General features: G+C 39.6%; 1 protein-coding gene across 5 annotated transcripts in view; it reads right to left on the reverse strand.

Moving 5' to 3' along the window:
• Positions 1-15,170, reverse strand: part of MACROD2 (mono-ADP ribosylhydrolase 2) — a 1,333,204-nt gene that overhangs the window by 388,770 nt on the left and 929,264 nt on the right. For all 5 annotated transcript variants that reach the window (XM_048842624.2, XM_048842625.2, XM_048842623.2 and 2 more), the window contains one exon: positions 5,551-5,581. In XM_048842624.2, the coding sequence (XP_048698581.2) occupies positions 5,551-5,581 (31 nt within the window). The remainder of the gene's footprint in view (positions 1-5,550; positions 5,582-15,170) is intronic.

The following is a 15,170-nucleotide window of genomic DNA, read 5'->3' on the forward strand; positions in this document are numbered from 1 at the left end:
AGATGTATTATGAGAAATTGCTGTTGAAAGAAACCACAGAACACAGCCAAAGAAGTGACATGAAGCTAGTTTATTTGGACTAAGAAAGTGCAGATGAGGTTTTTGGAGGTTCTGGTGAGGTCAAAAATATTAGTGATTAGTTTTAGCAATAGAAGAGAATCTTAATATGAGAGGAAGTGTCCATATGTGGACTTTTGGAATTTTGTTTTGACTGGGTACTTTTGATAAGATCTGTTATTTGTCGTTTCTTCTTTGAGGGAAACCCTTAGGAACTTACTTAAGAAACGTTGGGCAACATCTTCCTCCCAGCACTGACTAACAGCACACCGGGGTCACACATGCTGATAACAGAACTCAGCAACACTTTTTCCTGATCTAGAATATGCTGTGACCACACCAAACGAGGAGAAGGATTCACATGACTTCAACTCCGTAGCTCTCTCCTAAGTAACTCTTTAGATATAAACCTAGGGATCCTGCTGTTACTCTCACCCTAGTATACCTATTCCACTTACTCCTCCTCTCTCTTTACCTTGTGCCTCACACAGTCTGGTTTAGCATGCAGGACAAACTTAACCTTGCAACACTTTGCTTTGACCAGAGAGGCAAGCTAAAAACAAGACTGAACAGCCTGATACTAGAAAACGTGTCTGGTCTCAAGTCCGGCTAACAAGGGTGCATAATATGTGGGTTCCCTGTGAATTTCCAGCAACTAAACTACAAGCATCAAAGACATTCTGCATTCTCCTAGCTTTTCCTCTTCAGCTACATCTACACGGCAATTAAAAACCCACAGCTGGCCTGTGAAGGAGATAGAAAGAATAAGGGAGTTTATTAAAATGTAGAAACAACATTAGGTGCATGCATCTGATGAAGTGGGTTTTAGCCCACAAAAGCTTATGCCCAAATAAATTTGTTAGTCTCTAAGGTGCCACAAGGACTCCTCGTTGTTTTTGCTGATACAGACTAACACGGCTACCACTCTGAAGCCTATTAAAATGTAGACTTTCGTAGGGTTTTCTCCGCATTTTTGTTTTGTTTCGTTTTCTGTTTTAATTCTTTTTTAACGTCTTTACTTTCTAAGTGAGTTTAATAAGTATTAAAACTGATTTCTTGCATTGGTAGAGTACAACAACAAAAAATAAGTGGCAATAGTACCTCAAACTTATATCACAAGTAATATGGCAGTAAGTAAAACACAGGAGTACATGGATGATAACATCCTAAAATGCCTATCCAATGCTCATATGTTTCTCCATCCTCAGAATCTATGATCTGCCATGAACACATGGCAAAACATGAACCCTAATTTAAGAGAATTCTTATCCTTTCCCAACTATGTATGCAGCCTAGGTTTTAACTTGGCAACTCTCAAGATGCGCAGTGAAATTAGTCGTACTGTTTACGATCCCACATCCACTTTCCCTTTTGCAAAAGTTCCCAAATGTCGGAGTCTTGAACACTGGTTAAAATACATGAAAATCATGGAATCCATGACTCCTATAGCAGCTGCGGCAAAAATGCAGCCTTTAAATAACTCGTTTTTACAAGCTGTAATGTGGGCGGGGAAGAAGCGGGAACCAACCACGTTAGGTGTGAAATTCTGTGCTTAGTCTCTTTCCAGAGATGTCTTTTCTGGAAAGATTTCCAAAGCACATTTTCTTCTGGTAATTGTGAGTAAATCAGATTTATTAATGGTGACCAGTGTAAACAGTCTGGGAATGTAGGTGTTTGATTTAAAAACAAAAACAAAAACTTTTCAAACAGATATTGACCTTTCTTTGAACAAGGAAAAGAGGAAAAAGCACTGGAAGACCCTGAAAAGGAGAATTTACATCAGAATTGTTTACTTAGTTTGGCCTTACTCCAAAGTGCAGCATAAGTTAAGTTTTCTAGAAGACAACCCTCCTGACAAAGTTAACCTCAAATATCTTTCTCATCTTAAAATATACTAGGTAAATATTGTGGCTCTGTTGCTTGGTAATTACTCTAATAGCTGGCAATTCCAAACAATACTGGATTGACTGTGAACAATCCTTGGGAATTCTTTCCGATTATTAATTCAATATGTTCCTGCCATAAGAGAAAGTACTTGTTAAAGTCATCTCTCAGTTGACTAATAATAAATACTTATACTCAGCTCTTATACCATGCTTTTCAATCAGTAACATTCAAACCATTTGCAAAAGGAGGTAAGTAGCATTATGCTGGTTTTACAGGTGGGGAAACTGAGGCACAGAGCGCTACCAAGGAGATTATAGGGACACAAGAAGTCTCCATTCCTTGTGCCTTCTCTATTTTTTATTTTTTGGCTGATCATCATTTTATCACAATATCAGAGATTACTAAGAACTGCAAGTAAAAAACAATACAGTTTTTAATTCAGAGAGTCTTTGGGCCTGATTCTAATCTGTTTTACACAGACTTACAAGAAATAAGCACCAGGCCTTTTCTAACTAATTTTTTTAAAACATTTAATCCTTCCTTTGAATTCATCAGTCTTGAAAAATGAAGACACCCCAGAGTCTTCTTTTAGACTTCTGGCATGGTGCCTTAATGGAAACCTGCCTCTGGCCTTCTCACGGCTTTAACTTGTTCAAGTTGGAACATTTTCTAAGTGTTTCAAAGCATTCTAAGAAGCTGGAGTGTGGAGAGTGCATTTTGGGAGGAATGCAGACTTTTCCTCCATCAAACGTCCTCTCATGAAAAGGAACCTGCTGTTAGCCAAAACTTAATAGGAGGCTTACTTTCGTCTTCACACCTTTTTTTTCTGAGGAAGGAGTGTTCTGAAGTGATACAAACAGGAAAGGCTTTTCTCTGGAACAGAGTGCCTAAGGAGACCAGGGAGAAGAAAAGCAAACCAAGCATTTACAAGACCACTGAGGAAAACACAGGCCTCAATCCCACAATTGGATCCACAGAGGTGGAACCCTACAAATTGACCAGAGCCCCGCTGAGTTTGAGTTGAAGCTCAACTTTCACTGTATGGGGCTCTGCATGTGCGCATGGTTTGTCTGCAGGGATCTGACTGCAGAATCAGGGCCATATATTCTTTAACAAAGAAAATAAATATTTTCTTATTAGCATGTGTGAAACAATATTCATTATAAGAGTAGCTTAGAAACAAGCTTATGTGACATATTATCCAATAAGATCACCTGAAGTGAAGTACATTTAAAAAACAAAACCCTAAGACCTTACCAAAACAAGACACTCATTACATACACCTCTCCCCATAGAGAGAGGCTGAGATAATAAACACCATATGCCAGGTGTGCAGCCACGTTGCTTAATGCATAACTGGAGTGCACTCAGATATTATTGTGATGAACATCTATATGGACTAGAAAAAAGTCACTTGCTGTCCTAGGCAATGGGAATCCCTAAAGCGTGTGTGTGAGGGGGAAAACACAACCACCACCAGCACCACTAAGCAGATCTTTGTGTGTTGTGTATGTGCCCTGGTTCCCAAATGTATTACATAACACAACATCACTGGCAAGTTCATCACTGCACAGGAACTGCTGTCACCCTTTCTTAAATCTGTCAGCATTTCAGATCTCACACAGAGACTTGCCCTTAGCAGCTACCAGATGAAAATGCCCTTTCAAGAGTCATGTCTGAGAGTTCTGAAAAAAAATCAGGGATCAATAGCTTGGTTTTTTAAAAAAGTGTCATTCTCACATCTCCTTGAAAATTAGATGGCAAATATTGAAATGCAGAGCAGGAGCTCAGTTAGGAGTTTGCATGCTGACAGCCTTTTATAAAAAACTATGGAAAACCAGAGTGTCTTGGCAGAAGTATGCTCTGTTCCTTGTACGCCAATGAAAACAACAAATACATATGGAAACTCCATCTGCCATACTATATAGTGTTTCAGCTGTGCCTTAGCTTTTCAGCTTAAAAAAAATTCAATGACCATCTCAAAAAGTACCATTACCTGGGAAAAGGAACTCAAGGTTCTATCTAACTTCCTTTTAGTTACCTCAGGGAACCATGTTTCTTGTATGCAGGGGCTTACTTTCTATTGACTAATCCAGCTCTCATAAAATGAGCTGTAATTGTTTGTGCTTTTCATTTGCTAGTAAATTCCACACACATGCATCACGTCTGGCGTCTTTTTGCAAACTAATAAAAATATGTCCATGTTAAGACTTAAGGAAAAAAGTGTGTACATTATCCAAAATGTCCAGGAATGAAACCCAGAATTTTCCCTAGAAGATAAGGGATTTGGAGACTGAGGCAAAGATTTATCTGCAATAAGTCCATATCTGGTGATTTCTAAAGTTTCTAAACTGCAGCTGTAATCTTCTCATCAGTAACATTAATACAGCTGGAAGAAGAAAAAAAGGAACTGTACAAGAAAGTAATTCCTTTTCCACTTTCTGAAATCTGATTCAAATTAACAACTATCAAAATAATAAGCCTGGAATCAGCCTATCCAATGCTATACTGATACTGGTACATGATAAAAAGATTTTACATTTTTCTTACATTAAAAAAATAATAAAGCTGTCATGTTTTTGTGAATCTTTTTTCTCCTGCATAATATCTGATTAGCCAATCCTAATATTAACTCAGCACAATGGCTGCAAGTTAATATATCTGACGTTTGTACAATAACTAAGTAATGATTATTATGGTGGCACTTAGTTCTTCCATGATTTTTTAAATTTGCTGCACTGCTAGTCTCTCTATTAACCTTAAGAGAGATTAAAAATAACAACACTACCTATTATAATTCTATATGCATTTTAAAACATTAAATGCAAAAAAAGCAATTTACTAGATTTTAACGCTAGAAATATATTTGTATCTACCAGTAAAGAATCCGCTCCACCCCTAATAGTCTCCATTCATTTCTCCATGCTGCTTTTTATGTATGGCACACCCTCCTTGAACCCACCTCTTTCCACCTCAAATAACTCTTCAATGGTCATCTGTCCTGTGATTACTACAAGAAAGTGGATGACTAACAATGGACAGACTAACAATGGACAGGTTGACTTAAAATAATAAAAATGTATATTCATATATATAAATATTTGCCATCTTTTGATAGTATCCCTCTCCCTCGTCCCTTCATAAATCACCAGATGGGGAGCAAACAAATTAAAAAAATAAAAACAACAAAAAATGATGGAACTAACAAGACACGTCCCCATCACTGTGGCCACTTTCCCTGCACGATGTACAAAGTTCCTCATATCTTCGTTTTTTGTCTCCACAGAACCCTATCCTGAAAGCATTTGCTCATGCTTAACTTTGCACCACTGGAGCCATATGGGTGTAAAGATAATAACGTGCATAAGTTTTTGCAAGATCAGGGCCTTAAACTATAAGCTCTTTGGGGCACAGACTATTTTACTTGTACAACAAGATCCCAATCATTGTCAGATTGGATGCTGTTTGTATAATAATAATAAAATACTAATTCATGCACTAGCCAAAATGATCTACAAAGGCACAAAAACATCTGTTTAAACAACACCAACCATTTGCTATGAAGAAAACCCACTTAAATGGTACCTAATAAGAGGTCTTACTTACCATAAATTCCTGTTGAAATACAGGGGAATGCCTGTAAAAACAAACAAGAAAATAAGTGGGATTTTTGGTTTTGAACTTATTAAAACCAGTACTGTTTTTAAAATGCCTATTTCTCACCACTGATAGACGCATAGATACCTAGGACAGGAGTAGGGTACAAGACATTTGTTTTCTTCTAATACACACAGTAGGGATTGAAAAATTCAAGCCCTGGGTTAGAAAACTTTCCCTGGCCAATGAAGGCCTAAGGAATGAAAACACTGCAGTGTTTCCAGCCCTTTAGGTTGTGAATGTGCCAAATGTGAACTAATGCTGCGCTATCTACAGTTCTCCTGCTGCCCATAGTCGCACAAAGGCATGTCTACACAGTGAAGAAAAACCCATGGCAGGCCTGTGCCAGCCGACTCAGGCCTGCAGGGTTCAGGCTGCGGGGCTATTTCATTGCTGTGTAGACGTCTTGGCTCAGGCTGGAGCCTGGGCTCTAAGACCCTGAAGGTGAGGGATGGTCCCGGGGGCTCCAGCCTGAGCCTGGAGGTGTACCCAGCAATGAAACAGCCTCACAGTCTGAGCCCCACGAGCCCGAGCTGGCTGGCATGTGTGTAGACATACTCAGTGATGAGCTGCCAAAAGCTGAAGAATCGGTTCCTTTAGTCACTCCAGGTCTTCGGTGGCACCGAAGGACCTGCCGCCGAAGTGCTGCCGAAGACCCAGAGCGCCGCCGGGTGAGTAAAAATTAAAAAGGGATTCTCAGGGGAGCCTCCCCAGCCGAGAGCTCAGGCAGGCAGGACAGGACAGTACCGTGCGCCGGATGTGGCCCGCGGGCTGGCTCCCTTTAACAACTGGTTCTAAACCGGCTTCAAAATTTAACAACCGGTTCGCGCGGACTAGCTCCAGCTCACCACTGGACGTACTCCAAGACTCCAGTTAGTCGCAAGCTTGCAATTGAGAAATGAGCACCAATTGCCAATAAATGTTAATTTAATTCTGCTTCCACTGATTGGGAAAACTACAAGCAGCAGTGGAGAAGTAGAGCTATTCACAGGAAAAAAGGATCCAAAAAAGAGAGGAATAGCTAGGTTAGCAGAGAAATTCATACCCCATGAGCACACCTTGTAGCTACAGGAGACCAAGGAAAGGGTAGAGCAATAGATTGCAACCAAACGGTAAGGAACTGTGAGGATTTTTTGCAGAGTGAAGGGTGAGGAGAGAAGCCAGAAGCTGGAGGAAATGAAAACTAGCACAGACCTACTAGCTAGAAGACAATACAAAAGATGGAGCTCTTAAGTAGTGTCAAAGGACAGTAAACTGAGAGTAAAGACAAAACACATCCTCTTTCCCTGCAGCTGGTCCTGGTTAGTAATTTTAATCCTCTGCTTGTAGGTTCCTGATACAAGTCATAACAGAAAAATCATATATTTTTAGGCTGCAAACAGTCATTATAAAAGTTACACAGTCAGCAGAGAAATTCAAGGTAAAAAGGAGTGTTAGCAATATTTTACCAGGTTTCAGAGGAACAGCCGTGTTAGTCTGTATTCGCAAAAAGAAAAGGAGTACTTGTGGCACTTTAGAGACTAACCAATTTATTTGAGCATGAGCTTTCGTGAGCTACAGCTCACTTCATCAGATGTTTACCGTGGAAACTGCCTGCAGTTGATAGATTTCCACTCCATACGGCTAAATGCAGTGCCTTGCATAATGACAGGTTTCAGAGGAACAGCCGTGTTAGTCTGTAAACGTAAACATCTGATGAAGTGAGCTGTAGCTCACGAAAGCTCATGCTCAAATAAATTGGTTAGTCTCTAAGGTGCCACAAGTACTCCTTTTCTTTTTGCGAATATTTTACCAGTCATTGAAAATTAAATCCTTAGGATTGTTGTTCACTTCTAAAACCACCGCCTGTAGTTAACCACTAGAGGGCTCCCTGGTAAGTTGTGGGGGTGGCAATAACACAAGAACTACAGGAAAAAAACCTGGCACTGTTTCGAGCTAAATATCACCATTCTCTGAAAACTCAAGAGTTAAAATATTTAATAAATCATGACTGTTTCATTATTACAGGAAGCGGGCAGCTGTCACTCATAGACCTCAGACACCCCATTTTCTTTTATTACAGTATGTTATCTTCAGAATAGCCGGGAACTTTTCCAGCATTTTGAAATCATGCTGGGCTTGTGTGCCATACTCAATACACATCCATTGTTGCTAACGTTTAAGAGTTTTTTCCTAGGGACAACTTTCCAAATAAAGCAGAGGCCTGAGAACACTAGGCCCCCAGATGCTAGAGAATTCTGTGTGCAGGCCAGGGAATTTAGGGGTTTTATATTATAAACATCAAGGCTCTAACAAAGATACAATTTTTCAAGCATTTGCTTTCAGGCCACAAAATAAATAAATAAATAAATAGGGCTGTCGACTAATCTCACTTAACTCATGCGATTAACTCAAAAAAATTAATCGTGATTTAAAAAATGAATCGCGATTAATCGCACTGTTATACAATAGAATACCAATTGTAATTTATTAAATATTTTTGGATGTTTTTCTACATTTTCAAGTATATTGATTTCTATTACAGCACAAAATACGAAGTGTACAGTTCTCACTTTATGTTATTATTTTTGACTACAAATATTTGCAATACAAAAATGATAAACAAAAGAAATAGTATTTTTCAAGTCACCTCATACAAGTATTGTAGTGCAATCTCTTTATCATGAAAGTGTAACTTACAAATGTGGATTACTTTTGTTACATAACTGCATTCAAAAACAAAACAATGTAAAACTTTAGAGCCTAAAAGTCCACTCCGTCCTACTTCTTGTTCAGCAAATCACTCAGACAAATAAATTTGTTTACATTTATGGGAGATAATGCTGCCTGCTTCTTATTTACAAAGTCACCTGAAAGTGAGAGCAGGCGTTCGCATGGCACTTTTGTAGCCAGTGTTGCAAGGTATTTACATGCCAGATATGCTAAATATTCATGTGCCCCTTAATGCTTCGGCCACTATTCCAGAGGACATGCTTCCGTGCTGATGATGCTCATTAAAAAAATAATACATTAATTAAATTTGTGACTGAACTCACTGGGGGAGAATTGTATGTCTCCTGTTCTGTTTTACCTACATTCTGCCCTATATTTCATGTTACAGCAGTCTCGAATGATGACCCAGCACGTTTGTTTTAAGAACACTTTCACAGCAGATTTGACAATATGAGATTTCTAAAAATAGCTGCAGCACTCGACCCAAGGTTTAAGAATCTGAACTGCCTTCCAAAATCTGAGAGGGACGAGGTGTGGAGCATACTTTCAGATGTCTTAAAAGAGCAGCACTCAGATCGTGGATCATTACTGAGCAGAACCTGTCATCAGCATAGAGGCATGTCTTCTGGGGTGGTGGCTGAAGCATGAAGGGACATATGAATCTTTAGCGATTCTGGCACGTAAATGTCTTGCAACGCCATCTACAACAGTGCCATGCGAATGTCTGTTCTCACTTTCAGGAGACATTGTAAACAAGAAGCAAGCAGCATTGTCTCCGGAAAATTGTAACCAAACTTGTTTGTCTGAGAGATTGGCTGAAGTAGGACTGAGTGGACTTGCAGGCTCTAAAGTTATACACTGTTTTATTTCTGAATGCAGGGTTTTTTTGTACATAATTCTACTTTTGTAAGTTCAACTTTCATAATAAAGAGATTGCACTACAGTACTTGTAGTAGGTGAATTGAAAAATTATTTCTTTTGTTTTTTACCGTGCAAATATTTGTAATAAAAAATAAATATCAAGTGAGCACTGTACACTTTGTATTCTGTGTTGTAACTGAAATCAATATATTTGAAAATGTAGAAAATATCCAAAAACATTTAAATAAATGGTATTCTATTATTTTTTAACAGTGCGATTAATCGCAATTAATTTTTTTAATTGCTTGACAGCCCTATCAATGAAAAAATTCTACTCTGCTCCCTGCCTCATCAATTGCACTGTGATATGTATGTGATGTTTCATTACATATGAAGAGAAAAAAACCTACCCACAACAGCAGCTGAGTAAGAGGAGATGAAGGGACATAACAACGATAGAGCAAAAAATACACATAAATCGACAGGACTATTCACCTGCAGAGTGAGATACCTGTCAGCCCAATCACCCCAGCAAAATTTGTATTCACGCTGGGTGAGAGGTGAAGCAGTCCCAACTCGCCTGCCAGAGCCCTTTAACATCCAGTGACTTGGTCACTATTCAACATCGAAGCAGGGCAAGATATAGACAAACATTTTCAAACTTGGTGATGGAAGCAAGGTACCTAGCCCATATCAGTGCCTTAAAATGTATCTTGCTGTCTTAATGTTGTTAGCTACAGGATTAGCCTATCAAGTAAGTTATATACAAAAAGGGAACAAATATTCAAAGTACTAAATGCTCAGCTATTCAAGGAACACATTTTCTTCTTAGTCTAGCTGTAACTGAGGCTATTTACACCTGCTTCACTGATTTTGTACAGCAAAGTGATGATTAAATATAAGAAAACAGTATCAAGAGTTTAGTTTCAGTGTAGCAACTTGTCAGGCAGTTCGTGGATGCACAGTGACTTTTTCTGATTGGACAGGTCAGTCCGTTGAATAATTATGTCTTGCAAATGAAAACTGGAGCCTAAGCCTGCACTACAGAAAATGGAAATAGTCAGTGCTTCCACTGTAACATCGGGGTGTGGGGAGATAAGCCGTAAAGTCCAACTTTAAAGACACAATGGGGATGCAAAATATTAAATTAAAATAAAACTCCTAACAGTAAGTGTGAATATACCATTATAGTTAAACCAGTTATTTTTCCAGTATGGTAAATAAAAACTGCATACACCTTTACACAGGTTTATGCTTATATATACATACTGGATGTGTGTACTATATCATTTCACACACCCACAAAAACTATGTTAAAAGAACATTATTAAAGTTGCAAAGTGTAGCATTCAAAGGTTAGGAAATTCCAGAGTTAAGGGTACCTTAATTTAGGTCCCTTGTGCACATGCATTATGATACAGTTTTTTATTACATGATCACATACTTTTTCTGCACAGGACCCCTGGCTCCTTATGTGCACAGGATGGACAAGGCTCACTTAATGAGCAGCTATTCAATATTTTGTTTTATTCTTATTGTTCAGTGTATGGCCCCCATGCTTTATTTACTGCATATTATTCAAACCCAGCGAATCCCACACCCGACCTGCCCTCATTCTCCACCATACATTTCCCTTCTAAGTTCCAGGCTCCTTGTTCAGCCACTTCCAATTTCTCCTCCACCCATGTCCCAGTTTCACCAGACTCCTTGTCCCACTCTACTCCTTTCCCTCACACCCCCGCCCACCATATAGCTTGTTGCTCCACATTGCCTGCGAGAAGAGGAGTCATTGAGAGCACAGGAGAGACAGCCTCCCTGCTCTCTGTTCTGGTGCCTGGCATAGAGCAGCAGGTGGCAGCCATACCAGGGAAGTCCAGCTTCACCCTTAGCCCTGGGCTGGTACATGCACAGTTGCTCTGTGGAGACCATGCACTTACATAGGAGGAGTTCTGAGGGGATGGAGCATGCTCAGTTGCCTGTGTGGAAATGGTGCATGCACGAGAGGCTGTGAGAGGCTGCAGTCTGGTCAGCATGAAGCTTGCTCAGTGGGGACAGAATCTTCCAAGATTTCAGGTGCTAAAAATCAAAGATGTTTCTGAGCTTGTGCAAACTGTGATTTTTTTAAAGGCTTACAACTTGGCCAAATGTAGGTGGATTTTCACAAAGAAAGCAAAGGCACATCCCTGACCCAAAGGCCACCTCTCGTCCAAATTTCAAGTCCCTTCTCCAAAGAAAAGGTCAATAGAATTTTTAACATGGACAATCTAATATTTTTTCCTTAGCCTCATACTCAGTATTGGCTAATCCATTTTGGCTGCAATTTTCCAAAAATATTTAGCTTGAGGCAGCACTCGATATAGAAAATTTCAGCCCAAATGGTCAATGTCTGTCAAAGTTATAAGAAACTAAAAACTGGATCTTATACAGGGAAGTGTCAAGGTGGTAAATGCATGGATCAGCAGTGGCATGGAGTTATAGTGGAGAAAAACAAGTGCAAGTGAGAGAAAACTCAGGCCTTTAGTCTGTATTTAGTCCCGGCAGAAGTGCAAATTCAGACTGAATTAACGTCTACTGCACAGAGTTCCCATGGTTATTGTGCATTCTTAACATCGGCCCCAATGTTTTCACTTAAACATTCCAAATGTTCCAACTGATACTAGTATTAAACATGGATCAGGTTCAAGTTATTAAAACATAACGAACTGTAAATGAACAGAATAGATGGAAAATGCAATGTTCAAATATGATATTTGTCCTGATCCTTCCATAGTATCAAGTCTCTGATAACATCAAGCACTGAGTTATAGTGAACTGCTAACGTGCATCAGACACTATAGATTTTGATCCGTAATACTTCATACTTTCAAAAACACAATTCTCAAGGATATCATCATAGCTAAGGAGAAAACTGCTACTGTAAAAAAAATATTTCTGACTTTTAAAAAGGAGAAAACCTGAAATTCCCAAGTTAACCATGCTAAGTTTCAACCTAAGCTGCTACTATGGGCATAAGCTCCATTGACTTCAATGGAGGCATGCCAATTTACACCATCTGAGAATCTGCTCCTAAGCATGTATGTTTAATATGTACAATAGATATATACATACACATACATACATATAAACTATAGAAAAACTCTAACTACAGGAAATTAAAAAAAACAGGAATAGGGTTACTAATTTGATAAGCATCTTTGGACAGATAATGATTACTTTTTAACAATATTCTTACAAATATCTGTCATAAAGACTCTATGTTGCCAAGTGTTTTAATGTTAACAACTCTGCAGAACCATATCTTTAAAAAAGTTATAGATGGCCATTAAGAGGAGCTGTACTATTCAATGTTTTTGTTTTCTAGAAAAAAAACCCCATCATCACTCCTGCAGCAAACATACGCAGATGTGCTATGCTACCAAAATTAACAAAAAATTGTAATGTTTCCTAATACACTAATACAAATAAAAGTCGTTTGTCAGAAATTACGCTCTGGTGAACGCAGGAGCAGGTAACCATACATTCATTACATATGGCCCAAATGTAAATTCTATTTCAAAGCATTCAAATAATTATACATACTTAGGCCAGAAGAGAAAAATAAAGAAAATTTCCCCACAACATGTTAATATAATTTGAAAGTAAAATTCACTCAGGTGTGAAAGGCCTGATGCAATGACCTACATCCCAGTGTGGCTGGGAGGAAAAGGGGCATGGACCTAAAAGCTATGCAAGTGCTGCATTATCTCCTCCAGTAGGTGGTCTTTGCATGCTGCAGAGGGTGGTTTCTGTGTTAAATCAAAACCAGATAAAACCATAATGATTGGGTCTGGGGCAGGTTAGGTTTGGGATCACAGGATCCACATTTATGGAGAGCCACTGGCCTGTAACCCATACTTATCAATCAATTGACTTGATAATGCAGTAATTCGGCAGTAATCTGTAAGAATATCAAATCCAATCAACTAAGGTCTAGGAACTGAATTGCATTCTCTTTCAGAAATAGTAAATTAATATATGAGACAAAGCTTAAATTTCTCCTATATATTACTGCCAAGCTATTCTGTGATCTGCACTAAGACAGCTAATGGATCTAAGCTTCTCTTATATTGAAACTGAGTATATTTTTCTTGCCTCCCTGTTATGATTGTGTAACAATCTTGGATCATCATCAGAGTTTGAACCCAGGACCTCCATTACAGCAGCACAGACCAGTCCCACTTGAGCTAAAGAAATAACTTCATAAGCCAGTAGTAATAGGCTCTTATTCAGCAACTAGAGGGAGATACACTAGAGGGAGACACCATGCCAAGTGTGGGTTACAAATGCATGACTACATTTTACTTTTCTGCCAACTGTATGTCTGGAGACCTGCACCTCTGTGAGTCAGCCTGGATTTTGCCTCCAGCAGAAGAAACCAAAGCCTTACTACAGAAATGGTCTCATACTCTTGCCTTCTCTTGTTACACTTATTATGTGAAGCCATCTTTGCTTCCCACCTCTGGTCTTACACTGATCATAGTACAGGAGAAACACAGAATCTGTCCCAAAGTCTCGGATACCTGCTCTCATGCTTGCTCCGGATCCCTAGCCAACATGAGTCAACAGAGAAGGAAAAGGAACCGTTCTTTATTTAGTCATACAGGAAGACATTATTTCAGAACTAATGCTTGCTTTATATTTAACCAGGGAATTAATTAGGACATAATGATTAAGAAAGGAGATGTCTAATGGAAAGATTATGTTTCTCTTTCATATATATATATATATACACACACACACACTTAAATAAAATGGAATAGAATTATAGTCAATAATTCCTACTAACAACCGTTGCAATTTACAGCTTGAAAAATACTTAGCTTTGTAGTTTGTACCCCATCAATTACAATGAATCAGTCTATTAAGGAAATGAGAAATAGAACAGAAATAATGCTTCTAATTATAGAGCTCAGGCTAAAGTGGCCGCATACCTTGTAGTAATGAAAAAAGGAGGGAATGGCTGTAACATATTCTAACAGGGGACGCTAAAATCCAGTTATTTTTTTTCAGTTTCAAAATTAAAGATGTAATAGTTCCAGATGATTGTTTCCTCTTTCAAATCTCCCCTATGGAGCAGTGCTTGGAGACTGCGGGACAATGGGAGTCAGCAGCAGAAGTTACAGGTCTCCTCTCCTGCCTTGTCCTATATTCCTGAATAAACTAAGAAAAAAGACTGAAACATCCTGTAACACCCACCTCTCACAAGCACCCTCTTCTGGTTGGTTGTGTCTGCCATCTTTAGACCAGTCCTGTCCCTGGCATCGGGCCATAATCCCAGGGCTTCCTCCCTAGAGGCAGTGGTTTCACCCTCTTAGTCTGTTCAGTCCCCTTCTTGGGGGTTTACTGCTGTCCAGTTGTATGCCCTTCGCCAGTGGGCTATCCGGGGGGACACAGGCCGACCCACTACTCCAGGTCCCAGTCCAGGAACCCTAAGAAAAGCAGTCACTCACCACTGTGTCCATTTACCAAAACTATCTTCAGTTCCCTGGACCACTTCCCCGCAGCCCCAGCCTTCACCAATAGCTTATTCTTAACTCAGGGCCCTTCTAAGTTCAGGCCCAGCCAGCCAGGAGCTATTCCTTGCTCCCCCAGTCTCTACTAGCACTGAGCTGTCATTGTGCTGCAGTTCCCTTCGGCCAGCCAACAGCACCATCTACACTCCTCTAGCTCCAGTAAGGAAATTCCTATTTCGGGCTCTGCAGCTCCTTTTTATAGCGCCCTCCTGGGCCCTGATTGGCTGCTCTCTGCATCCTCTCTGATTGGCTGCTTCCTCTGGAAGACCTCTCCACTGCTCCTTTCCTGGGAGGAGTGTGGCAGGACCCTGAGGCCTCCAGCAGGGGGCCTCTGGGTCTAATCCACCCCCTTAAATACCTAGTGGAGGCTTCCACAAGCTGCTACCAGGTCCTCTTTGCTCCAGGCCTCCTAGTCCAACACTGCACAAGACATATGTAAGGAAA

This window comes from Caretta caretta, chromosome 3, assembly GCF_965140235.1.
Source record: "Caretta caretta isolate rCarCar2 chromosome 3, rCarCar1.hap1, whole genome shotgun sequence".
NCBI lineage: Eukaryota > Metazoa > Chordata > Testudines > Cheloniidae > Caretta > Caretta caretta.